General features: G+C 34.0%; 1 protein-coding gene across 4 annotated transcripts in view; it reads left to right on the top strand.

Annotated features, from left to right (window-relative positions):
- The window catches only part of LARP1B (La ribonucleoprotein 1B), a 125,773-nt gene that overhangs the window by 86,867 nt on the left and 18,582 nt on the right, over positions 1 to 20,324 (top strand). For 3 of the 4 annotated variants that reach the window (XM_086704246.1, XM_086704249.1, XM_086704247.1), the window contains exons 13-14: positions 11,088 to 11,299; positions 11,755 to 11,861. In XM_086704246.1, coding sequence (XP_086560372.1) covers positions 11,088 to 11,299; positions 11,755 to 11,861 — 319 coding nt within the window. The remainder of the gene's footprint in view (positions 1 to 11,087; positions 11,300 to 11,754; positions 11,862 to 20,324) is intronic. The other variant, XM_086704248.1, reaches the window with a different exon arrangement.

The raw sequence follows: 20,324 nt of genomic DNA, 5'->3' as shown, positions 1-20,324 counted from the left end.
CTCTCTCTCTCTGTCTCTCTCTCTCTTTCTCTGTCTCATAAATAAATATTGGGGAAAAATTTTTTTAAAGAAAAATAATTATGGATGGATTTAAAGAAAATTCAGCTTTATCCTGAGTAGAGTATATGGAAAGAAAGTTTGAAAGGTTTAAAGGGTGGGAAATGCTGTAAAATAATGATATTAATAAAAGACCTGCTATTGCCACTATAAAATAGAATTTAAGGTATAAAAAAGGTGTTTGTTTTTACTGTCTTCAATAATTATCTTCCTGTTTATCCCATATACCTGATCTAAACAGCCTTCTGCTCCTCATACACTAAATCAGCTTTTGATAGTGCCTCCAGATCTCTCCATGTTAAAGAGGAATCAAATCAATCCTCATCTTACCTAACATCAACATTGGATCAATTATGTTCTGTCTTGAAACACATTCTTCTTCCTTGGTACTATTTACTTAGCTTTTTTTCCACTTCATGGAGTCTTTTTGCTAGTTCTTCCCCATTTTCCCAAGCTTTGGGTTATTTAGGGCTCAGTCTTCACATTTCTTTCTTATTCTCAATGACTCCTCAGTATTTAGTCCCATGGTTTTAAATAGCATCAATTATACTAATGAGTGTCAAATTTGTATGTATAGATAAGACCTCTATCCTATAGTCCATATAAATATCCAACTGTGTAGTCAAGAGTTTCACTTGGATATTTTATAAACATGTCAAATTTCATATGTCCAAAATCCTACCCAGGTCTGAATTTTCAACCCTTTTCCAAGGACTTTTCCCAGATTTCCACATCTTGGTAAAAATATTAACTCCATTTTGTAGTGGTACAGGTAAAAAAAAAAAAAAATCTTGGTGTCATCCTTGATTTTTCTTATTAAACCTCTGTATCTTATTCATTGGCAGATTATATCCATTACCCCTTAAAATATATGCAGAACCTAACCACTTTTCACCTTCTCTACTTCTGTCACCTGGTAAAAACTACCATCATATTCCCATTGGTTAATTTTAATAGCTCCTATCCTGCCACCCTTCTTTCATTCTGACCACCTTACAAGGTTCCAGAGTTATCTTTTTTATTTCCTTTTTAACAAATTAAGTATAATTTATATTCAGCAAGTTTCACACTTTGTATGTACAGTTTTGGGAATTTTGACAGGTGCACACAGTTAAGTAGATGCCACCTACTTGAAGCACAATTCCATTACACTCCACAGATTCTCCCATGCCTCTTTGTAGTCAACCCCATGCCTAGCTTTTTTGGCAGCCTATTTTCTAGTTTCTACCCCTAGATTTGAGCTTTTACCAGAATATATATAAATAAAATCATATAGAATATAGCCTTTTGAGTCTGGCGTCTTTCATTTAGCATAATGCAGTTGAAATTCATATTTTTGTGTGCTGTTCCTTTTTATTCGTAAGTAGTATTCTGTTTCATTGGATGTAAGCAGTTAGTTGAAGGACACATAGGTTGTTTTTTAATTTTTGGTGATTATGAATAAAGCTGATATCCATATTTGCTTACAAATTTTTATGTGAATGTAAGTTTTCATTTCACCTGGGTAAATACTTAGGAGTAGGATTGCTGGGTCTTATGGTAAGTGTATGTTTAAGAAATGCCTGTTTTCCAAAATGGCTGTGTCATTTTGTACTCCTACCAACAATCCATGATGGTTCCAGTTGCTCCACATCCTCATTTGCACTTGGTATTGTTAATTTGTTGTTGTTGTTGTTGTTGTTGTTGTTGTTGTTGTTGTTTTAATTTGTCATTCCTATAGATATGTAGTAGTATCTTACTGTGACTAACAGTGTTGAGCATCTTTTCATGTACTAATTTGCCATCAGTATATATGTGAAGTATGTACTCAAATTTTTTGATGTTTCTTGAGTTGCTTTTTTATTTTTTAATTTATGTTTTTAATTTTTTATTGGACTGTACATTCAGTTGTTTTCTTATAGAGCTTTGGGAATTCTCTAGTGTGGATCCAAGTCCCTTTTTACAAGTACATATGTAATTTGCACACATCTCCCAATTTGGGGCTTATCTTTTCATTTTTTTAGGAGTGCCTTTTGAAAAGCAGTTGTTGTTATTTTTAATGATGCGCAGTTTTTCATTTTTTTAATTATATGAATGTGCTTTTGGTGTCTGTGTAAGAAATCTTTGTCTAAATTTGTCTAAAGTCACAAGATTTTTATGTTTGAAGCTTTATATTTTTAGTTTTTATATAATTCAGATGTCTATTCAATTTTGACTTTTGATTTTTTTTTCTTTTTGGCGTATGATGTAAGTATGGATATGGATACCAAACAATTTCAGCACCATTTGTTGGAAAATCTATTCTTTCTCTATTGAATTGCCTTTTCATTTTTGTCAAAAGCTAATTAACTATATGTATATAGATCTAATTTGGGAGCCTGTCTTCTGTTCATCTTATCTCTACGCTTATATCTTTGCCACCAGCACAACTTGATAACTGTACTCTTAAAATCAGTATATGTCTTACAACTTTTTAAGAAATTGTTTTGGGTAGTCTAGTTTCTTTGCTTTTTCATATAAATTATGGAGATAGCTTACTGGTTTCTGTAAAAAATTGCTGCTGGTATTCTGATTGGAACCGCATTGAATCTACAGATTAGTCTGAGAAGAGCTAATGTTTTAACAATATTGAATCTTCTAATCCATGAATATGGTATGCTTCTCCACTTAAGTATTTTTTGTTCTTCACTGTTTTGTGGTTTTGGGTGTATTTCGTGCATATTTTGTTAGCCATATCCTTAAGTATTTTATGGTTTGGTCCTATTGTAAATGGTGCTTTACAATCTTAACATTCCAATTGTTTATTGCTATTATATAGAAATATGATTGATTTTTGTGTATTATCCTTTGTGATGTTATTTTATGTGTCAGTTGGATCAGAGGATGCCCAAATATTTGGTTAAATATTTCTGGGTTTATCAGTGAGGTGCTATTTCTGGATGAGATTAGTATTTGAATTGGCTTAGTAAAGTAAATTGCCTTCTCCAATGTGAGTAAGCATTATCCAATCCATTGAGGGCCTGAATAGAAGAAAAAGAGGGGGAAAGAGGAATTCACCCCCCCCACCTTTTTTTTTAAGTTTAAATTTTACTTCTGGTATGTTAACATACAGTGTTCTATTAGTTTCAATTGTACAATATAGTGATTCAGCAATTCTATGCATTCCTCAGTTCTCATCATGATAAGTGTACTGTTTAATCCCCATCACCTGTTCCACCCATAACACCAAGACACATTTTGGAGGAAAGCATTATGGCTTTCTAATTCATCTATCTAAAATCTAGAATTATAGATGGTTTCCTTACTGGATTGGATCAGTTGATATATGATCTAGACATTTTTCTAAATTCTTTGACTATAATTCTGTTGTTTGCTGATTCCAGTGCTTTAGAAAACATTTTTCAATTAACATTACTGCCCTACCAACCATGTTTTTTGGTTGACATAAATTATTTCTTTTAAACTTCAAGATATACTGACTAGCATTTTTTTTTTTTTAATTTACATCCAGGTTAGTTAGCAGCAATAATGATTTCAGGAGTAGATTCCAGTGATTCATCCCCTATAACACCCAGTGTTCATTCCAACAAGTGTCCTCCTTAATGCCCCTTGCCCATTTAGCCCATCCCCCCACTCAAAACCCTTCCAACAACCCTCAGTTCTCTGTATTTGAGAGTCTCTTATGTTTTGTCCCCCTCCCTGTTTTTATATTAGTTTTGCTTCCCTTCCCTTATGTTCATCTGTTTTTCATTTTAAATTCCACATATGAGTGAAGTCATATGATATTTGTCTTTCTCTAATTTCACTTAGCATAATACCCTCTAGTTCCATCCACATTGTTTTCAATGGGTTTCTTTGTGCTATAGTCATATTATTATCTTCACTCATTGAAAACCGCATCAAAGTTATATATTTTTTACTTTTAACTATCAAGTATGTTTTATAGAATTTGAAAGAATGTATGTATCAAGATTCTTACCGTTCTCTTTGCTTTTCTTCTGTGATGTTCCAGGTTTCCTTCTTAGGTCATTTCCTTCTGTCAGAAATACTTTCTTGGGCGCCTGGGTGGCTCAGTCAGTTAAATATCTCACATTGTCTCAGGTCATGACCTCACAATTCGTGAGTTCAAATCCCACATCCTGTGAGCACAAGCCCCACTTCGGGTGAGCTCAAGCCCCATTTTGGGTGAACATGAGCCCCACTTCGGATGAGCCCTGCTTCTCTCTCTCTCTCTCTCTCTCCCTCCCCCCTCCTCTCTTTTCTCTCTCTGCCCCTTGTGGGATTCTCTCTCCCTCTCTGCTCCTTACTCACCTGTGCCCTCTCTCCCTAGTCCTCCCTGAAGTCCTCCTCCCTGAAGAGGACTTCAGCCTACTCTTTTGTGTTTTCGGTCTTCTTTGATAAACTTTTAGCAGAAATTGTGTGACAGACAGTCACAGTTGGGGTTCCCTGAGGAGCAGATAGCCTTGTCTTTTGTATAGCATAAAATTAACCCATTTGTGTATTATTTCATGAGTTCAGATGACTTTGTATAGTTACACAGTAGCACCACAATTCAGTTTTAGAACAGTTCCATCACACTAGAAAGTTCCCTCATGATCATTTGCAGTCAGTTTCAACACTCAACTTCAGTCTGAGGTAACCAGTGATCTGCTTTTTATCTGTATGTTTTTGTACTTCCTAGAAATTTCATATAAATTGAACTATATGACATATAGTCATGTGTCTGGCTTTTTCAACTAATACAATATATTTGAGGTTAACCCATGTTGTTGCTTATATTGCTACTTTGCTTCTTTTTATTGTTAAGTCATATTTTATAGTATGGACTTACTACATTTTGCTTATCCATTCGACAGTTGATGTTTTTATTTTTCCCAGATATTGCTGTGATGAAAAATGCTACTTTGAACATTCTTGTACAAGGATGTCCCATTATTTTGATTAAGAAGTTAAATATCCAGATGATATTCATATAGCATCCTAGGCTTGTAGTTGATAAAAAGCCAACTTTAATATATTCTTATTCTGTAATTAGTTATATTTCTAGTAATAAAAATTTTATATCCACTATAAATATTTTATGTACTTGTAGTTATCTTAACCATATTTTGATAATTTTATCTCAAAATATTATAAATTGGTATCTGCTATAAAAATTTTATAAAATGGTTCTTTTGAGATAACAAAATATTCGTCTTTGTCTTCACAAAATTGATATATCTACTCTTATTGGTGGGTAAAATTTACATGTAATTAAATTTGGAATAAAATAAACATAAAACTGAAATGAAACTTAATTTTTAATATGGAAATGTTCAGATAAAGTAAAAAATAGAGCTGTTTAATGAATCCCTGTGTAATTATCCTGCCTAATTTCAACAATTGTTAATAGTTTGACATTCCTTTCTCATCTGTATGTTCCCCATCTGTTTCTGGCATTTCATATTGAATCTCATTTCATTCAAATTAATATCTTCTGTAAATATGCTATTCTACATCACAAACATATATATATGTATATATATAAATTTTCATGATACCATTATTTCACATAAACTGGCAGTAATTCTTTAATATCATCTGCTACACAGTTTGTGTTTGGTTTTCCCTGATATCTGATATATATCTTTTTCAAACTGGTTGTTTGAATCAGGACCAAAAAAAGTACATAATTGCATTTGAGCGATAGGAAAATTAAGTTACTCTTAATCTTTTTTTTTTTTTTAAAGTTTATTTATTATTGACAGAGACAGAGCATGAGCAGGGGAGGGGCAGAGAGAGGGGGAGACACAGAATCCAAAGCAGGCTCCAGGCTCTGAGCTGTCAGCACAGAGCCTGATGCAGGGCTCGAACTCACAGACTGCGAGATCATGACCTGAGCCAAAGTCGGAGGCTTAACCGACTGAGCCACCCAGGCGCCCCAAGTTTCTCTTAATCCATAAGCATTCCTCTTCTCTTGTTTTTCCATACCAAAGACTTGTTGAAGAAACTGGTTAATTTGTCATAAGATTTCTTATAATCCAGATTTACCTGATTATGTCTTGGTATCAGTCAGTACATTCCTTATTGTTTCTATTCCTTATGAACTAGTATTTAGATGTAGAAGATTTAGTATATTCGCATTTTTATTTCTGTGGTGACAAGACTGTTTCTTAGAGGAGCCATTTACTTCCAATTACATCATATTGTCTTTTAGGCTGTCTTTTACTGCTGCTGTGATTGATTATTGGGTTTAGATGTTATTGGCCTTGTCCATTCATCATAAAGTTTCTCTTGAACATTTTTTTCTAAAGACTTTTTTTTAGAACACTTTTAGGGTCACAGTAAAATTAAGAGTAAGATACAGAGATTTCTCATTTACTCCCTGTCCCCAGCTTACATAACCATTGCCAGTCTGGGGAAGGATGCTGCTTCCTCACAGCAACATACCACATCAGAGTGGTACCTTTGTTACAATTGTACCTACACCAACACATCGTAATTACCCGTTACATTAGGTTTCACTCTTGGTGTTGTATGTTCTGTGGGTTTTAACCCACGTATAATGACATGTATCCATCACTATAGTATCCTACAGAGTAAAAATCCTCTGTGTTTTACTTATTCACGCTTCCCCCACCGTATCTCCAACCTCTGGTGACCATTGATCTTTCAACTGTCTCCATAGTTTTCCTGTTTCGAATTTTGAATAGTTGGAATCCTATAGGATATAGGCTTTTCACATTGGCTTCTCTCACTTACTAATATGCATTTAAATTTCCTCCATGTCTTTTCTTGACTTGATAGCTCATATGTTTTTAGCACTGCATAATATTCCATTATCTGGATATACCATAGTTTATCCCTTCATCTACTGAAGGACATCTTCATTGGTTTCAAGTTTTGGCAATTATGAGTAAAGCTACAATAAACATCCATGTGCAAGTTTTTGTGTGGACATAAATTTTCAGTTCCTTTGAGTATATACCAAGGAGAGTGATTGCTAGATCATATGGGAAGAATATGTTTACTTTTGTATGAAGCTGCCAAACTGTCTTCCAGAGTGTCTGTATCATTTTGTATTCCCACCACCAATGAATGAGAGATCCTGTTGCTCCATATCCTTGCTAGCATTTGGTGTTGCCAGTGTTCTGGACTTTGGCCATTCTCATGGGTTGTCATGGTATTTGATTTCTATTTACATTTCCCTGATGACATGATGTGTAATATCTTTACCTGTGCTTATTTGCCGTATATATCTTCATTAATGTATCCGTTCATATTTTTTAATTGGTTTGTTTGTTTTCTTATTTTTGAGTTTTAGGAGTTCTTTATATACTTTGGATAACGGTCCTTTATCAGATGTGTCTTTTGCAAATATTTTCTTCTGATCTTTGACTTGTCTTCTCATTATCTTGACAGTGTCATTTGGAGGGCAGATGTTTTTTTCATTTCAGTGATGTCTAGCTTATCAGTTCTTCCTTTCAGGGATCATGTCTTTGGTGCTGAATCTCCCTTCAACATTTTACAAAATGGTTTTAAGAGTCATTGATGAATATTCCCTACATCCTCTATTTCATTAGAGTTACAAATAGTCATCTAGTTCTCTCATTCCTGTGTTCCATACCTAGAATTCTATAAAGAAGAATATTCTTTTATCAACTCTTTGAATACTTTGAAATTCAATTTTTCCAGGAAAGAAAGGATAAATGCTTGTTTCTTTCTTTGCATTTGGTTAGTTTTTAGAATAATGAGTTTGGTGCCCTAGCAACCTGCAAACGTGATTAAATGTTAAGGCACCATTTTGAACTTGTAGAGCTTATTTATTTGAAATGTTTAGTCAGTTTCAATCATTGTTTTTAGTAGTCAAAGTACTTCATTTTTGACTGGTGGGGCCACTGAAATTTGCTACTGTGTCCTTATGACCTATTCTAGTTTTTTTTCTTTCTTAATTTCATTGCTTTCTGACTCAAGATTTCCCAGGCTTATATTATACTTTATGCTACAGACTCTATTCCTTGTAGAGGACCAGATCAGTGAGAAATGGAAATGGAATTTGGAGACCATAATCTGGATGCTAGGAAGCTTACTGTTAATGTTCCTAGATCTTTTTAAAATATTTCTTTTACAGAGGTGCTGGATTTAACATATTTTTCAGTGTATAATCATAGTTTTATCCTTGAGATTGCATTATCTTTTTGGTCTAAGGAAAATCTGTATTAACACAATTCAGTTAAATTTATTGGTCATTTGCTGGGTATATATTTTTTTCCTAGCACTGTTTTAGGCACTGGTATACAAATATTAGATTATGGACCTTGCTTTTAGGAATGTACTGGGACTTGTTCTTAGCATCTGATCAGATAATATATAAGAAAATAAATTTTAATTTAATAAATCGAACAATAAATGGATGAAATGTAAAGGTGGCACCAAAAAAAAAAAGAGAATTATTTTTATTGGCAGAAATTCAAGAAGTGCTTTAGATTCCTAGGGAAAGTAACATCTGTGCTGGGTATTAAAGGAAGGATATGCATTCAATTTGGTGTAAAAAGATAAGGGAAAGGGACTTTCAGACAGAGGAAAAAGCATATGAAAAGGTAAGAAGCAAGAAAATAGAAACAAGTAGGTTCCTATCTGGGGCACTAAAATTGAAGTGGAGAAAGACAATAGATAAGTCAAAATCAGTCAAGTCTCATATGCCATGATAAAGACACTAGACTTCTCCCAGAGGCAAAAGGGAAACACTGAGGATTTTAAGTAGAGACATGAAATGACCTAATTTGCACACCTCCCCCCCGCCCCCGCCGAATATCATTATTATATCATTATATCATTCTGATAACAGATTGGGAGAAGAAATGGGGAAATTAGGTAATAGAGTGGTTAAGTTCACTTTTGAGTTTACAACCTTGTTTCTAGAATAGTGCTTGGCATATAGCAGGTACTTGGTAATATTTGTTGAATGATACACAAAAATCCATTGTATGAATCAAAAGAAGTTGGTAAGTCTGAAGAAAAACCATACAGAAACAGAGTCTACATTCTACTTGCTTACTATTAGTATCTTACCATTATATTTCCACAAACTAATAAATAAGTAAAACAACCCAATAGAAATATGGTCTGAGGATATGGTGGTAAACTCATGATAGGGGAAATGTGAATGATGACTATATATATGAAAATATGCTCAACCTCACCAGTAATAAACATAGAGGAAGAGGGGAAAAATAGGGAAGCAAACCATAAGAAACTCTTAACTATAGAGAACAAACTAAGGGTTGATGGAAGGAGGTGGGTGGGGGATGGGCTAAATGCATGATGGAATATTAAGGAGTACAACTTGTGATGAGCACTGGATGTTATATGGAAGTGAATCACTAAATTCTACATCTGTAACCAATATTACCATATATGTTAACTAACTAGATTTTAAATAAAAACTTGAAATTAAACACACACACACACACACACACACACACACACACACAAAAAAAAAACCCCAAATACAAAAACCATTCAAATATCATGAGATGGAAAAATATTTAAACGTCTAAACGAAACCAGTCTTGACGAGTATATTAAATTTCTGAGACTTTTTCATGCTACTGGTGGGAGTATAAATTGGTGAAACCATTATAGAAAGCACTTTGGCAATCAGTACTTAGTAAATCAGAAGATGCATGTGCCAGGATGTCTGGGTGGCTTAGTCAGTTAAGCCTCCTAGTCTTTTTTTTTTCTTAATATGAAATTTATTGTCAAATTGGTTTCCGTACAACACCCAGTGCTCATCCCAACAGGTGCCCATCACCCACTTTCCCCTTCCTCCACCCCCAATCACCCCTCAGTTTATTCTCAGTTTTTAAGTTTCTTATGGTTTGGCTCCCTCCCTTTTTTTTCCCTTCCCCTCCCCCATGGTCTTCTGTTAAGTTTCTCAGGATCCACATAAGAGTGAAAACATATGGTATCTGTCTTTCTCTGTATGACTTATTTCATTTAGCATAACACTCTCCAGTTCCATCCACATTGCTACAAAAGGCCATATTTCATTCTTTCTCATTACCAAGTAGTATTCCATTGAGTATATAAACCACAATTTATCAATTCATCAGTTGATGGACATTTAGGCTCTTTCCACAATTTGGCTATTGTTGAAAGTGCTGCTATAAACATTGGGGTACAAGTGCCCCTAAGCCTCCTACTCTTGATTTTGGCTCAGGTCATGATCTCACAGTTCATGAGATTGAGCCCCACCTTGGGCTCCATGCTGATGGCATGGAGCCTGCTTGGGATTCTGTCTGTCCCTCTCTCTTTCTCTGTCCTTCCCTCCCTTTCTCTCTCTCTCTTTGTCTCTCTCTTCCTCCCTCCATCCTTCCATCTCTCTCTCTCTCTCAAAATAAAGATGCATGTGCCATTTTAGTCAACATTTCTCTTTCACATATAAACCCTAGAGACATGCTCACACCTATATAGAGAGAAATATTTAACAATGTTCACTGTAGCATCGTTGATTATACCAAAAATCTGGAAACAACATAAATGTGCATCTTCAGGAGAATGTATAAGTTCTGTTATATTTGTATAACAGCATAATATTCTGCCGTGAAAATGAATAAACTAAAGCTATATGAGTAGAACTTCAATAATCAAGTGTCAAACAAGATATGACTGCAAAAACTTGCAAAATGATACATACAGTATGATGTCACTTATGTAAAGCTAATTATGCAAATAGTGGTATTACATATATGTATATAATTATAGATAAAAGTACCAAATTCGAGAGCCTGGTTGTCTCTGATGAGGAAAAGCAAAATGGGATTGGGGAAGGTTATACAGTGGGCTTCTGCTTACTTTTCTTTTTAAAAAAGTCAAACAGATATAGCAAAATTAAAACTTGGTAAGGCTAGGTGATGTACAGACAAGTGTTTATTTTTTATTCTTATATATTTGAAACGTTTCTGAGGAAAAAATCTTTTGAGAGTAGAAAATTTCAGAAATACCCTTGCTCTCAAGTAAAATATTTTCTTATCATCTAAGTAACTTTTAACAAGATTTTTATTTTGCAGATTTGAGTGATGAATTAGCTCAGAAGCTGTTTGATGTTTCAGAAATATCTTCAACAACAATGGCCCTTTCATTGCCCACAGCAGTTCCAGAATCTCCTAGAGTTTATCCTGCAAGGTCACCTAAAACACCTCGAACACCCAGGTTACAAGATCCAAACAAAACACCAAGATTTTATCCTGTTGTTAAAGAACCAAAAGCTATTGATGTAAAGGTACACAAAACAACCAGGAATATAAAGCCTGCATTTTGTATCCTTTAACATTACAAAATGAGATGTTTTAGTTTCTATCACATTTTTTAAAATATATGATTTAGATTGTAAAAATTCATTTAAAAATGGTATTTCACCATAGTGATTGAAGTTTTCTCAGGTTAAGGAATAACTTCTTTCCAATTTGGTGGTGTAATTAAAGTTGATCAGAAGGTATAATGAAGAATCATACTAAGTTGTATTTCCTTTAATCCTTGTGTTGAAACCAGGCAAAAGACCTTTTAAGTTTTGTAACTTGTATGTGAGATGTTTGAGTTTTGTGACTTCATGTGATTTCATAATGTGTCATCCACAGTATGCAAATGTTTGAGCTAGTTTATACTCAGAGGGTTTTAATTTACTTGTGAAGTTCACACTACTCAAATCATTGCAATGTTTGACTTCTTTTTCTTTAGAGTCCAAGAAAGAGAAAAACAAGGCATAGTACAAATCCCCCTCTAGAGTGTCATGTTGGTTGGGTAATGGATTCCAGAGATCATGGACCAAGAACATCCTCTGTCAGGTACTATATTTGTCAAACATTGCTTTGTTTTTTATTTTAAGTTTATGAAAACAGTTACTAATTAGACCTTTGGAATATATAAAAGTTAATATGTTAGCAAATTAGAGAACAATGAAAATAGTTTTTAAAAAGAAGCCAAAGGAGGGGGAATTAAGTGGGATAATTTTCCAGTAAGTATGGTAAGGAAAAATTGAGTAGGACAGTTACTTTTTTTCCATTTAAACTGGTTTCCATAAATGTATACTCCTAAATAAACAAATATTTAGGTTTATGAAAGATTCCAGATTCTCAGTGGCATAGTAGGTTCTTAGTGAATTAATATGCTAACCTATCTACTCAAATTATATTAAGAATATGGAAATAAAACACACTATTATTTTGAAATTTTTCCTTTTTGAAGGAAATAGATTAGCTGATTGTTAGTAGTAAGTGGTTTTTCTTTTAGCTTTAATTTTTTAAAAAGACTATTATTTACTTCAAAAGAGATAACAGAGTAAACCTTTTATAGTGCCAGTTGTACAACATAATAAGACATGTTTTGTCCTGTAGAGTGGATGCAGAGGTGATTTACTGCTAAGTGCTTTGTGTTTCTTGTACACCCATTTTGTGTTTAAATAGATGTTTTCAGAATAATTATCTGAATGAATTGCTAAATGAAAACTTAGCTTTAGGAAAACTTGTTTTGACTGGTTACTAGAAAGAAAGGATTAAATAGTTTCATTCAAAGAAAATCTGAAAATACCTTTCTCATAATCTGAAAATATCCACCTTTGTCTTTCCAGTGATATTTAGTTGGTACTTCTACATTTTGTTCTCATTAGATATATTGTCCTTAAAAGATAAAATGTATATGTGTTTTTTGCACTCCTATTGTGTACTTAGGGTTATTTTTGTGTTTTCAGCAATTTTGAGGGTTTTTTTTTTTTCCAGGGTATTTTTTTTATTGGAGCAGTATATTTAGAGATCAACAGATAATGTTGAAAGATGTTTAATCAATAACATTTAGTTTAGTTAAAACATTTAATGGAAGATTTAGTTAGGAATGTGTTTCTTACAGTCCATTTTTATTACATTATATCTTTTGTTATTAATAATTCATCTATATATTGATTTATTCATTCCCAGGCACCACTCGACCTTCTCCCACAAATAAAATGTATCAGAAAAGCAGGGACTTAACAATGTGTTGGGCATTTTTCTAGGCACTGAGTATACAGCAGGGAACAAGATAAATACAGTCCCTACCTTTCTGGAGCTTAATTCAGGGATTGACAGACAAATATTTACAATAATGAGTGTGAATTTTTTTCAACTGACCTATTTTTTAGAGTAGTTTTAGGTTCACAGCAAAAATTGACTAGAAGATACTAAGAGTTCCCTTATACTTCCTGCACTCCCTGCCTCCTACACTGTAGCCTCACCTGCTATGAGCATTCATATCTTTAGATCATCTACATTAATGTAATTATGGATGTGGTTAGATTTAAATCTACCATCTTATATTCTATTTGTCTCATCTGTTCTTTTTCCTTCTATCTTTTGGATCAGTTGAGTTTTAACAATAATTCTATTTTATCTCTACCATTAGCTTTTTACTTATATCTCTTATTTTTTACTGGTCATCTGTAGTTCATAATATACATTGTAACGTAGTCTACTTTCAAATAATATCATACCACTACATGTATAGCATAAGAATCTCAGTACCATAAAGTTCCATTTCCTCTCATCCTTTGTTATGCCTTGTTATTGCTTTTCTTTAGGCAGTATCTTTTAAACAAGTAACATGAGAAATTTTTGAAATATTTGCTCGCATTTTTACCCTTTGTAATTCTCTTCATTTCTTAAACATTTCTTGTTGTACAGGTCTATGAGCAATGAATTCTGTCAACTTTTGATTATTAGGAAAATTTTTTTTTTCTATTTTGAAGATACTCTTATGAGTATAAAATTCTTTGATGGATCTAGGTATGGATATGGATATATGTATATAAATGTGTGTGAAATACAAAGTATTTATCCTCCTTGTGGTTCTCTGAAATAGTGGATTTATTGTTTGTTGTCTTTTGTTTGGTTAGGAAAATTTTCATCTCTTAGCTCTTCAAATATTTTTTGCCTTGTGTTCTTGTTGTTTGTTCCCCTTCTGGGATTCCAATTACATGTACATTAGACCATTTACTAGTGTCTCACAGCTCTTAGTTGATCTGATCTTTTATTCTACTCTTTTTCTCTTTATAATTCGTGTTGGATAATTTTGATTGACCTGTGTTCAAGTTTACTAATCCTTTCTTCAGCTGTGTCCAGTCTCTGGATAAACTCATTATGGGAATTCTGTTTCTGATATTGTGCTTTGTATATTTTACGTTACCATTTGATATCTTAATAATAGTTTTCTTGCTGAAATTCTATCATGCATGTTTTCCTTTTCCATGAAATCCTTCAACATATTAATCTAATCATAGTTATTATTTTTTTAAGTGTTTATTTTTGAGTGAGAGAGAGAGAGCGTGCATGAGTGGGGGGAGGGGCAGAGAGAGAGGAAGACAAAGGATCTGAAGTGGGCTCTGCGCTGACAGCAGAGAACCCAAAGTGGGGCTCAAACTCACCAACCATGAAGTCATGACCTGTGTCTAAGTTGATGCTTAACTGACTGAGCTACCCAGGTGTCCCTAATCATAGTTATTTTAAAGTTCATTGTGTGATCATGCCAGCAGTCATCTGTAAGTCTCATTCTGTTTGATTTTCTTGTTGTGTCTGTCTCATAAATTTTGATTGAATTCTAGGTTCTTGTTGCTTCATTATTGGTGTATAGAAATTCAACAGATTTCTGCACATTGATTTTATATCCTGTGACTTTACAGAATTCGTGTATTAGTTCCAGCAATTTTTTGGAGTCTTTCAGGTTTTCTACATAGAGTGTCATGTCATCTGCAAATAGTGAAAGTTTGACTTCTTCTTTGCCATTTGGAGGCTTTATTTCTTTTTCTTGTCTGATTGCTGAGGCTAAGACTTCCAGTACTATGTTAAATAACAATGGTGAGAGTGGACATCCCTGTCTTGTTTCTGACTATAGAGGAAAAGTTTTCAGTTTTTTCCCATTGAGGAGGATATTAGCTGTGGGTCTTTCATAATGGCCTTTATGATGTTGTGGTATGTTCCCTCTATCCCTACTTTGTTGAGGGTTTTTATCAAGAATAGATGCTATCCTTTGTCAAATGCTTTTTCTGCATTTATTGAGAGGATCATATGGTTCTTATCCTTTCTTTTATTAATGTGATGTATCATGTTGATTGATTTGTGAATATTGAACTGCACTTGCAGCCCAGGAATAAATCCCACTATCATGGTGAATAATTCTTTTAATGTACTGTTGAATTTGATTTGCTCCTATCTTGTTGAGAATTTTTTCATGCATGTTCATCAGGGATATTGGTCTGTATTTCTCCTTTTTAGTGAGGTCTTTGGTTTTGGAATCAAGGAAATGCTGGCTTCATAGAATGAGTTCAGAAGCTTTCCTTCCATTTCTATTTTTTGTAACAGTTTGAGAAGAAGAGATATTAACTCTTCTTTAAATATCTGGTGAGAATTTCCTTGGAAAGCCATCTGGCCCTGGCTTTTGTTTGTTAGGAGGTTTTTTATTACTAATTCAATTTCTTTGTTGATTATGGGTCTGTTCAAATTTTCTATTTCTTCCTGTTTCAGTTTTTGTAGTTTGTATGTTTCTAGAAACTTGTCCATTTCCTCCAGATTGCCCAGTTTGTTGGCATATAGTTTTTCATAATATTCTCATAATTGTTTACATTTCTGTGGTGTTGGTTCTGATCTCCCCTTTTTCATTTGTGATTTTATCTGTTTGGTTCCTTTCTCTTTTCTTTTTGGTAAATCTGGCTAGAGGTTCATCAATTTTGTTTATTCTTTCAAAGAACCAGCTCTTAGTTTTATTTATCTGTTATGTATTTTTTTTATTTCCCTTCTGCTGACTTTAGGCTTTATTTGCTGTTCCTTTTTTAGCTTCTTTAGGTGTAAGGTTAGGTTGTGTATTTGAGATTTTTCTTGCTTCTTGAAATAGACCTAAATTACAATATACTTTCCTTTTAGGACTGTCTTTGCTGCATCCCAAAGAGTTTGGACTGTCGTGTTTTCATTTTCATTTGCTTCGTGTATTTTTAATTTCTTCCTTAATTTCCTGGTTTACCCCATTCATTCTTTAGTAAGATGTTCTTTAACCTCCATGTATTTGAGGACTTTCCAAATTTTTCTTGTGATTTCAAGTTTCATAATGTTGTGATCTGAACATATCTATGGTATGATCTTGATCTTTTTCTACCTGTTGAGAGCTGATTTGTGACCCAGTATGTGATCTGTTCTGGAGGATGTCCCATGTGCATTCAAGAAGAATGTGTATTCTGCTGCTTTAGGATGAAGTGTTCTGAATATATCTGTTTAGTCCATGTGGTCCAGTGTGTCATTCAAAGCCATTTTTTCCTTGTTGATTTTCTGCCTAGATGATATGTCCATTGTTGTAAGTGGGGTGTTAAAGTCCCTTACTATTAATGGTATTATTATCATTCAGTTTCGTTATGTTTTCTATTAATTGATTTATATATTTGGATGTCTCCAAGTGGGAGCATACATTTTTACAATTGTTAGATTTTCTTGATGGATAGAGCCCTTAAATATAATATAATGTCCTTCTTCATCTCTTGTTACTGTCTTTGTTTTAAAATCTAGTTTTTTCTGATATAAGTATGGCTACTCTGGCCTTCTTTTAACATCCATTAGCATAACCAGTGGTTCTCCATTCCCTGACTTTAAATCTGTAGGTGTCTTAATGACTAAAATGAGTCTTTTGTAGGCAACATATAGCTGGGTCTTATTTTTTGTATCCATTCTAATACCCTATGTCTTTTGATTGGAGCATTTAGTCCATTTACACTCAGTAATTATTGAAAGATATGAATTTATTGCCATTGTGTTACTTATAGAATTGGTGCTTCTAGTGATGTTCTCTGGTCCTTTCTAGTCTTTGTTGCTTTGGTATTTTTTTTTTCCTCTCCATTCAAATAGTCTCCCGTAAAATTTCTTGCAGGGCTGGTCTAGTAGTCACAAACTCCTTTAGTTTTTGTTTGTCTGGGAAACTCTTTATCTGTCCGTCTATTCTGAATGACAGCCTTGCTAGATAAAGAATTCTTGGCTGCATATTTTTCCCATTCAGCACAATGAATATATCCTGCCACTCCCTTCTGGCATGCCAAGTTTCAGTGGACAGGTCTGCTGCTAACCTTGTGTGTCTACCCTTGTAAGTTAAGGACCTTCTTCTTTAGGCTGAATAATACTGCATCATATATATATACATATATGTGTATATATCTATATATATATACACACACACACACCACATTTTCTTTACCCATTCATCAGTTGATGGACATTTGGTCTCTATCTATAATTTGGCTCTTGTTGATAATGCTGCTGTAAACATCAGGGTGCATGTATCACTTTGAATCAGCATTTTTGTATCCTTTGGGTAAATACCTAGTAGTGCAATTGCTGTATCATAGGGTAATTCTATTCTTAACTTTTTGAGGGACCTCCATACTGTTTTCTAGAGTGGCTGCACCAGTTTGCATTCCCACCAATAGTGTAAGAGAGTTCCCCTTTCCCCACAACCTCTCCCAACATCTGTTGTTTCCTGTGTTGTTAATTTTAGCCATTCTGACAGATGTGAGATGATACCTCCTTGTAGTTTTGATTTGTATTTCCCTGATGATGAGTGATATATCTGTTAGCCATCTGTATGTCTTCTTTGGAAAAGTGTCTATTCATGGCTTCTGCCCATTTTAATTGATTGCTTGATTGGTGGATTGATTGTAGGAGTTTATTGATTGATTTCAGGAGTTGCCCATTTTTTAACTGGATTATTTATTTTTTGGGTGTTGAGTTTGATAAGTTCTTTATATATTTTTGATACTAACCCTTTATCAGATATGTCATTTGCAAATATCTTCTCCCATCCCAAAGGTTGCCTTTTTTTATGGATTGTTTCCTTCACAGTATAGAAGCTTTTTATCCTAATGAAGTCCCAATAGTATCTTTTTAATTTCATATCCCTTGCCTCAGGAGATGTATCTAGTAAGAGGTTTCTATGGCCAATGTCAAAGAAGTTACTGCCTTTCTTCTCCTCTAGGAATTTGATGGTTTTCTGTCTCACATTGAGATCTTTCATCCATTTTGAATGTATTTTTATGTATAGTATAAGAAAGTGACCCAGTTTAATTCTTCTGCATGTAGCTGTTCAGTTCTCCTAACACCATTTGTTGAAGAGTCTGTCTTTTTTCCATTGGATATTCTTTCCTGTTTTGTTGAAGAATATCAATTTCTATTCTATTGCATTGGTCTGTGTGTCTGACAGCCTTTTCCACAGAAATGGAAAACCTTATTCTCAAATTCACATGAAATTGCAAGGAGTCCTGAAAAGCTAAAACAATTTGAAAATGGAAGAATAAAATTCGAAGACTAACACCTCATAACTTTGAAAGCTTCCTGTAACTGTAAAGCTTCCTGGCCTAAGGACAGGCAAATGGACCGATGGAATCAGTAGAGAACCTAGAAATAAACCTTCATGTATACAGTCAGCTTATTTTCAGCAAGGGTGCTAGGAATGTTCAGTAGAGAAAAGGACCATCTTTTTAACAAATGGTATTAGGAAAACTGAATATCCAACATGTAAAAGGATGATCCAGACCTTATACTGCATACAAAAAAATTAACTCAAAGTGTGTTAAAGACCTAAACGTAAGAGGTAAAACTGTAAAATTTTTAGAAGAAAGCATAAGGAAAAATTTTCATGCCCTCGATTTGACAGTGGTTTCTTGAGTATGACACTAAAAGCAGAGGTGAGAAAAGAAAAAAATTACCATACTTCATCATAATTAAGAACTTTTATGTATCAAAAGTTACTACCAGAGTCAAATGATAGCCTACTCAATAGGAGAAATATTTGCAAATCAGATATCTGATTAGGGATTAATATTTAGAATATATAAAGAACTCTAAAAACTCGACAACTAAAAAAAACCCAATTCAAAAATGGGCAAAGGATTTGAATAGACATTTCTTCAAAGAAGATATACAAATTGGCCAGTAAGCCCATGAGATGTTCAACATCATTAGTTGTTAGAGAAATGCAAATCAAAAACCACAATGAGATACCTCTTCATACCCATTAGGATGGTACTGTGGTATCTACTTAAAATTATATGAAGTCTCAGAGCACATTGGTGGCTCAGTATGATGGGTGCCAACTTTGGCTCAGGTCATGATCTCACGGTTCCTGGGTTCAGGCCCTGCGCTGGGCTCTGTGCTGACAGCTCAGAGCCAGGAGCCTGCTTTGGATCCTGTGTCTACCTCTCTCTCTCTCCCTCCCCTGCTTGTACTCTGTCTCTCTCTCTCTCTCTCTCAAAAATAGCATAAACACTAAAAAATTTTAGAAAAAAAAAATTGTATGAAGTCCTAACCCCCAGTGTGACTATATTTAGAGATATTGCAGCCTTTAAGGAGACCATTAAAGTTAAATGAAGTCACAAAGATGGGGCCCCAATTTAATAGGACTGGTATTTTTTAACATTTTTTAACGATTTATGTATTTTTTTCCTATTCAGCTTTTATTTTATTTTATTTATTTTTTATTTTTTAATTTAATTTATTATTTTAAATTTACTTTCAACTTAGTTATAATATAGTGAAACAATGATATCAGGAGTAGATTTCTTAATGCCCCTTACCCATTTAGCCCATCCCCCCCCCGCACAACCTCTCCAGTAACCCTGTTTGTTCTCCATATTTAAGAGTTTCTTATCTTTTGTCCCCCTCCCTGTTTTTATATTATTTTTGCTTCCCTTCCCTTATGTTCATCTTTTTTGTATCTTAAAGTCCTCATATGAGTGAAGTCATATGATGTTTGTCTTTCTCTGACTGACTAATTTTGCGTAGCATAATACCCTCTAATTCCATCCATGTGGTTGCAAATGGCAAGATTTCATTCTTTTTGATTGCCAAGTAATACTCCATTGTATGTATGTATGTGTATATATATATATATATATATATGTGTGTGTGTGTGTGTATATATATATATATATATATATATATATATATCTCACATCTTCTTTATCTGTTCATCCATCGATAGACATTTGGGCTCTTTCCATACTTTGGCAATTGTTGATAGTGCTGCTATAAACATTGGGGTGCATGTGCCCCTTCGAGATAGCATACCTGTATCCCTTGGATAAATGCCTAGTAGTGCAATTGCTGGGTTGTAGGGTAGTTCTATTTTTAATTTTTTGAGGAACCAGAGTGGCTGCACCAGTTTACATTCCCACCAGGAGTGCAAAAGAGATCCTTTTCCTCCATATCCTCGCCAACATCTGTTGTTGCCTGAGTTGTTAATGTTAGCCATTC

The sequence above is a fragment of the Puma concolor genome, chromosome B1 (assembly GCF_028749965.1).
Source record: "Puma concolor isolate L17-30 chromosome B1, mPumCon1.1.hap2, whole genome shotgun sequence".
Classification (NCBI taxonomy): Eukaryota; Metazoa; Chordata; class Mammalia; order Carnivora; family Felidae; genus Puma; species Puma concolor.
The sequence above is the reverse complement of the archived record's forward strand: the minus strand, read 5'-3'. Positions and strand labels throughout refer to the sequence as shown.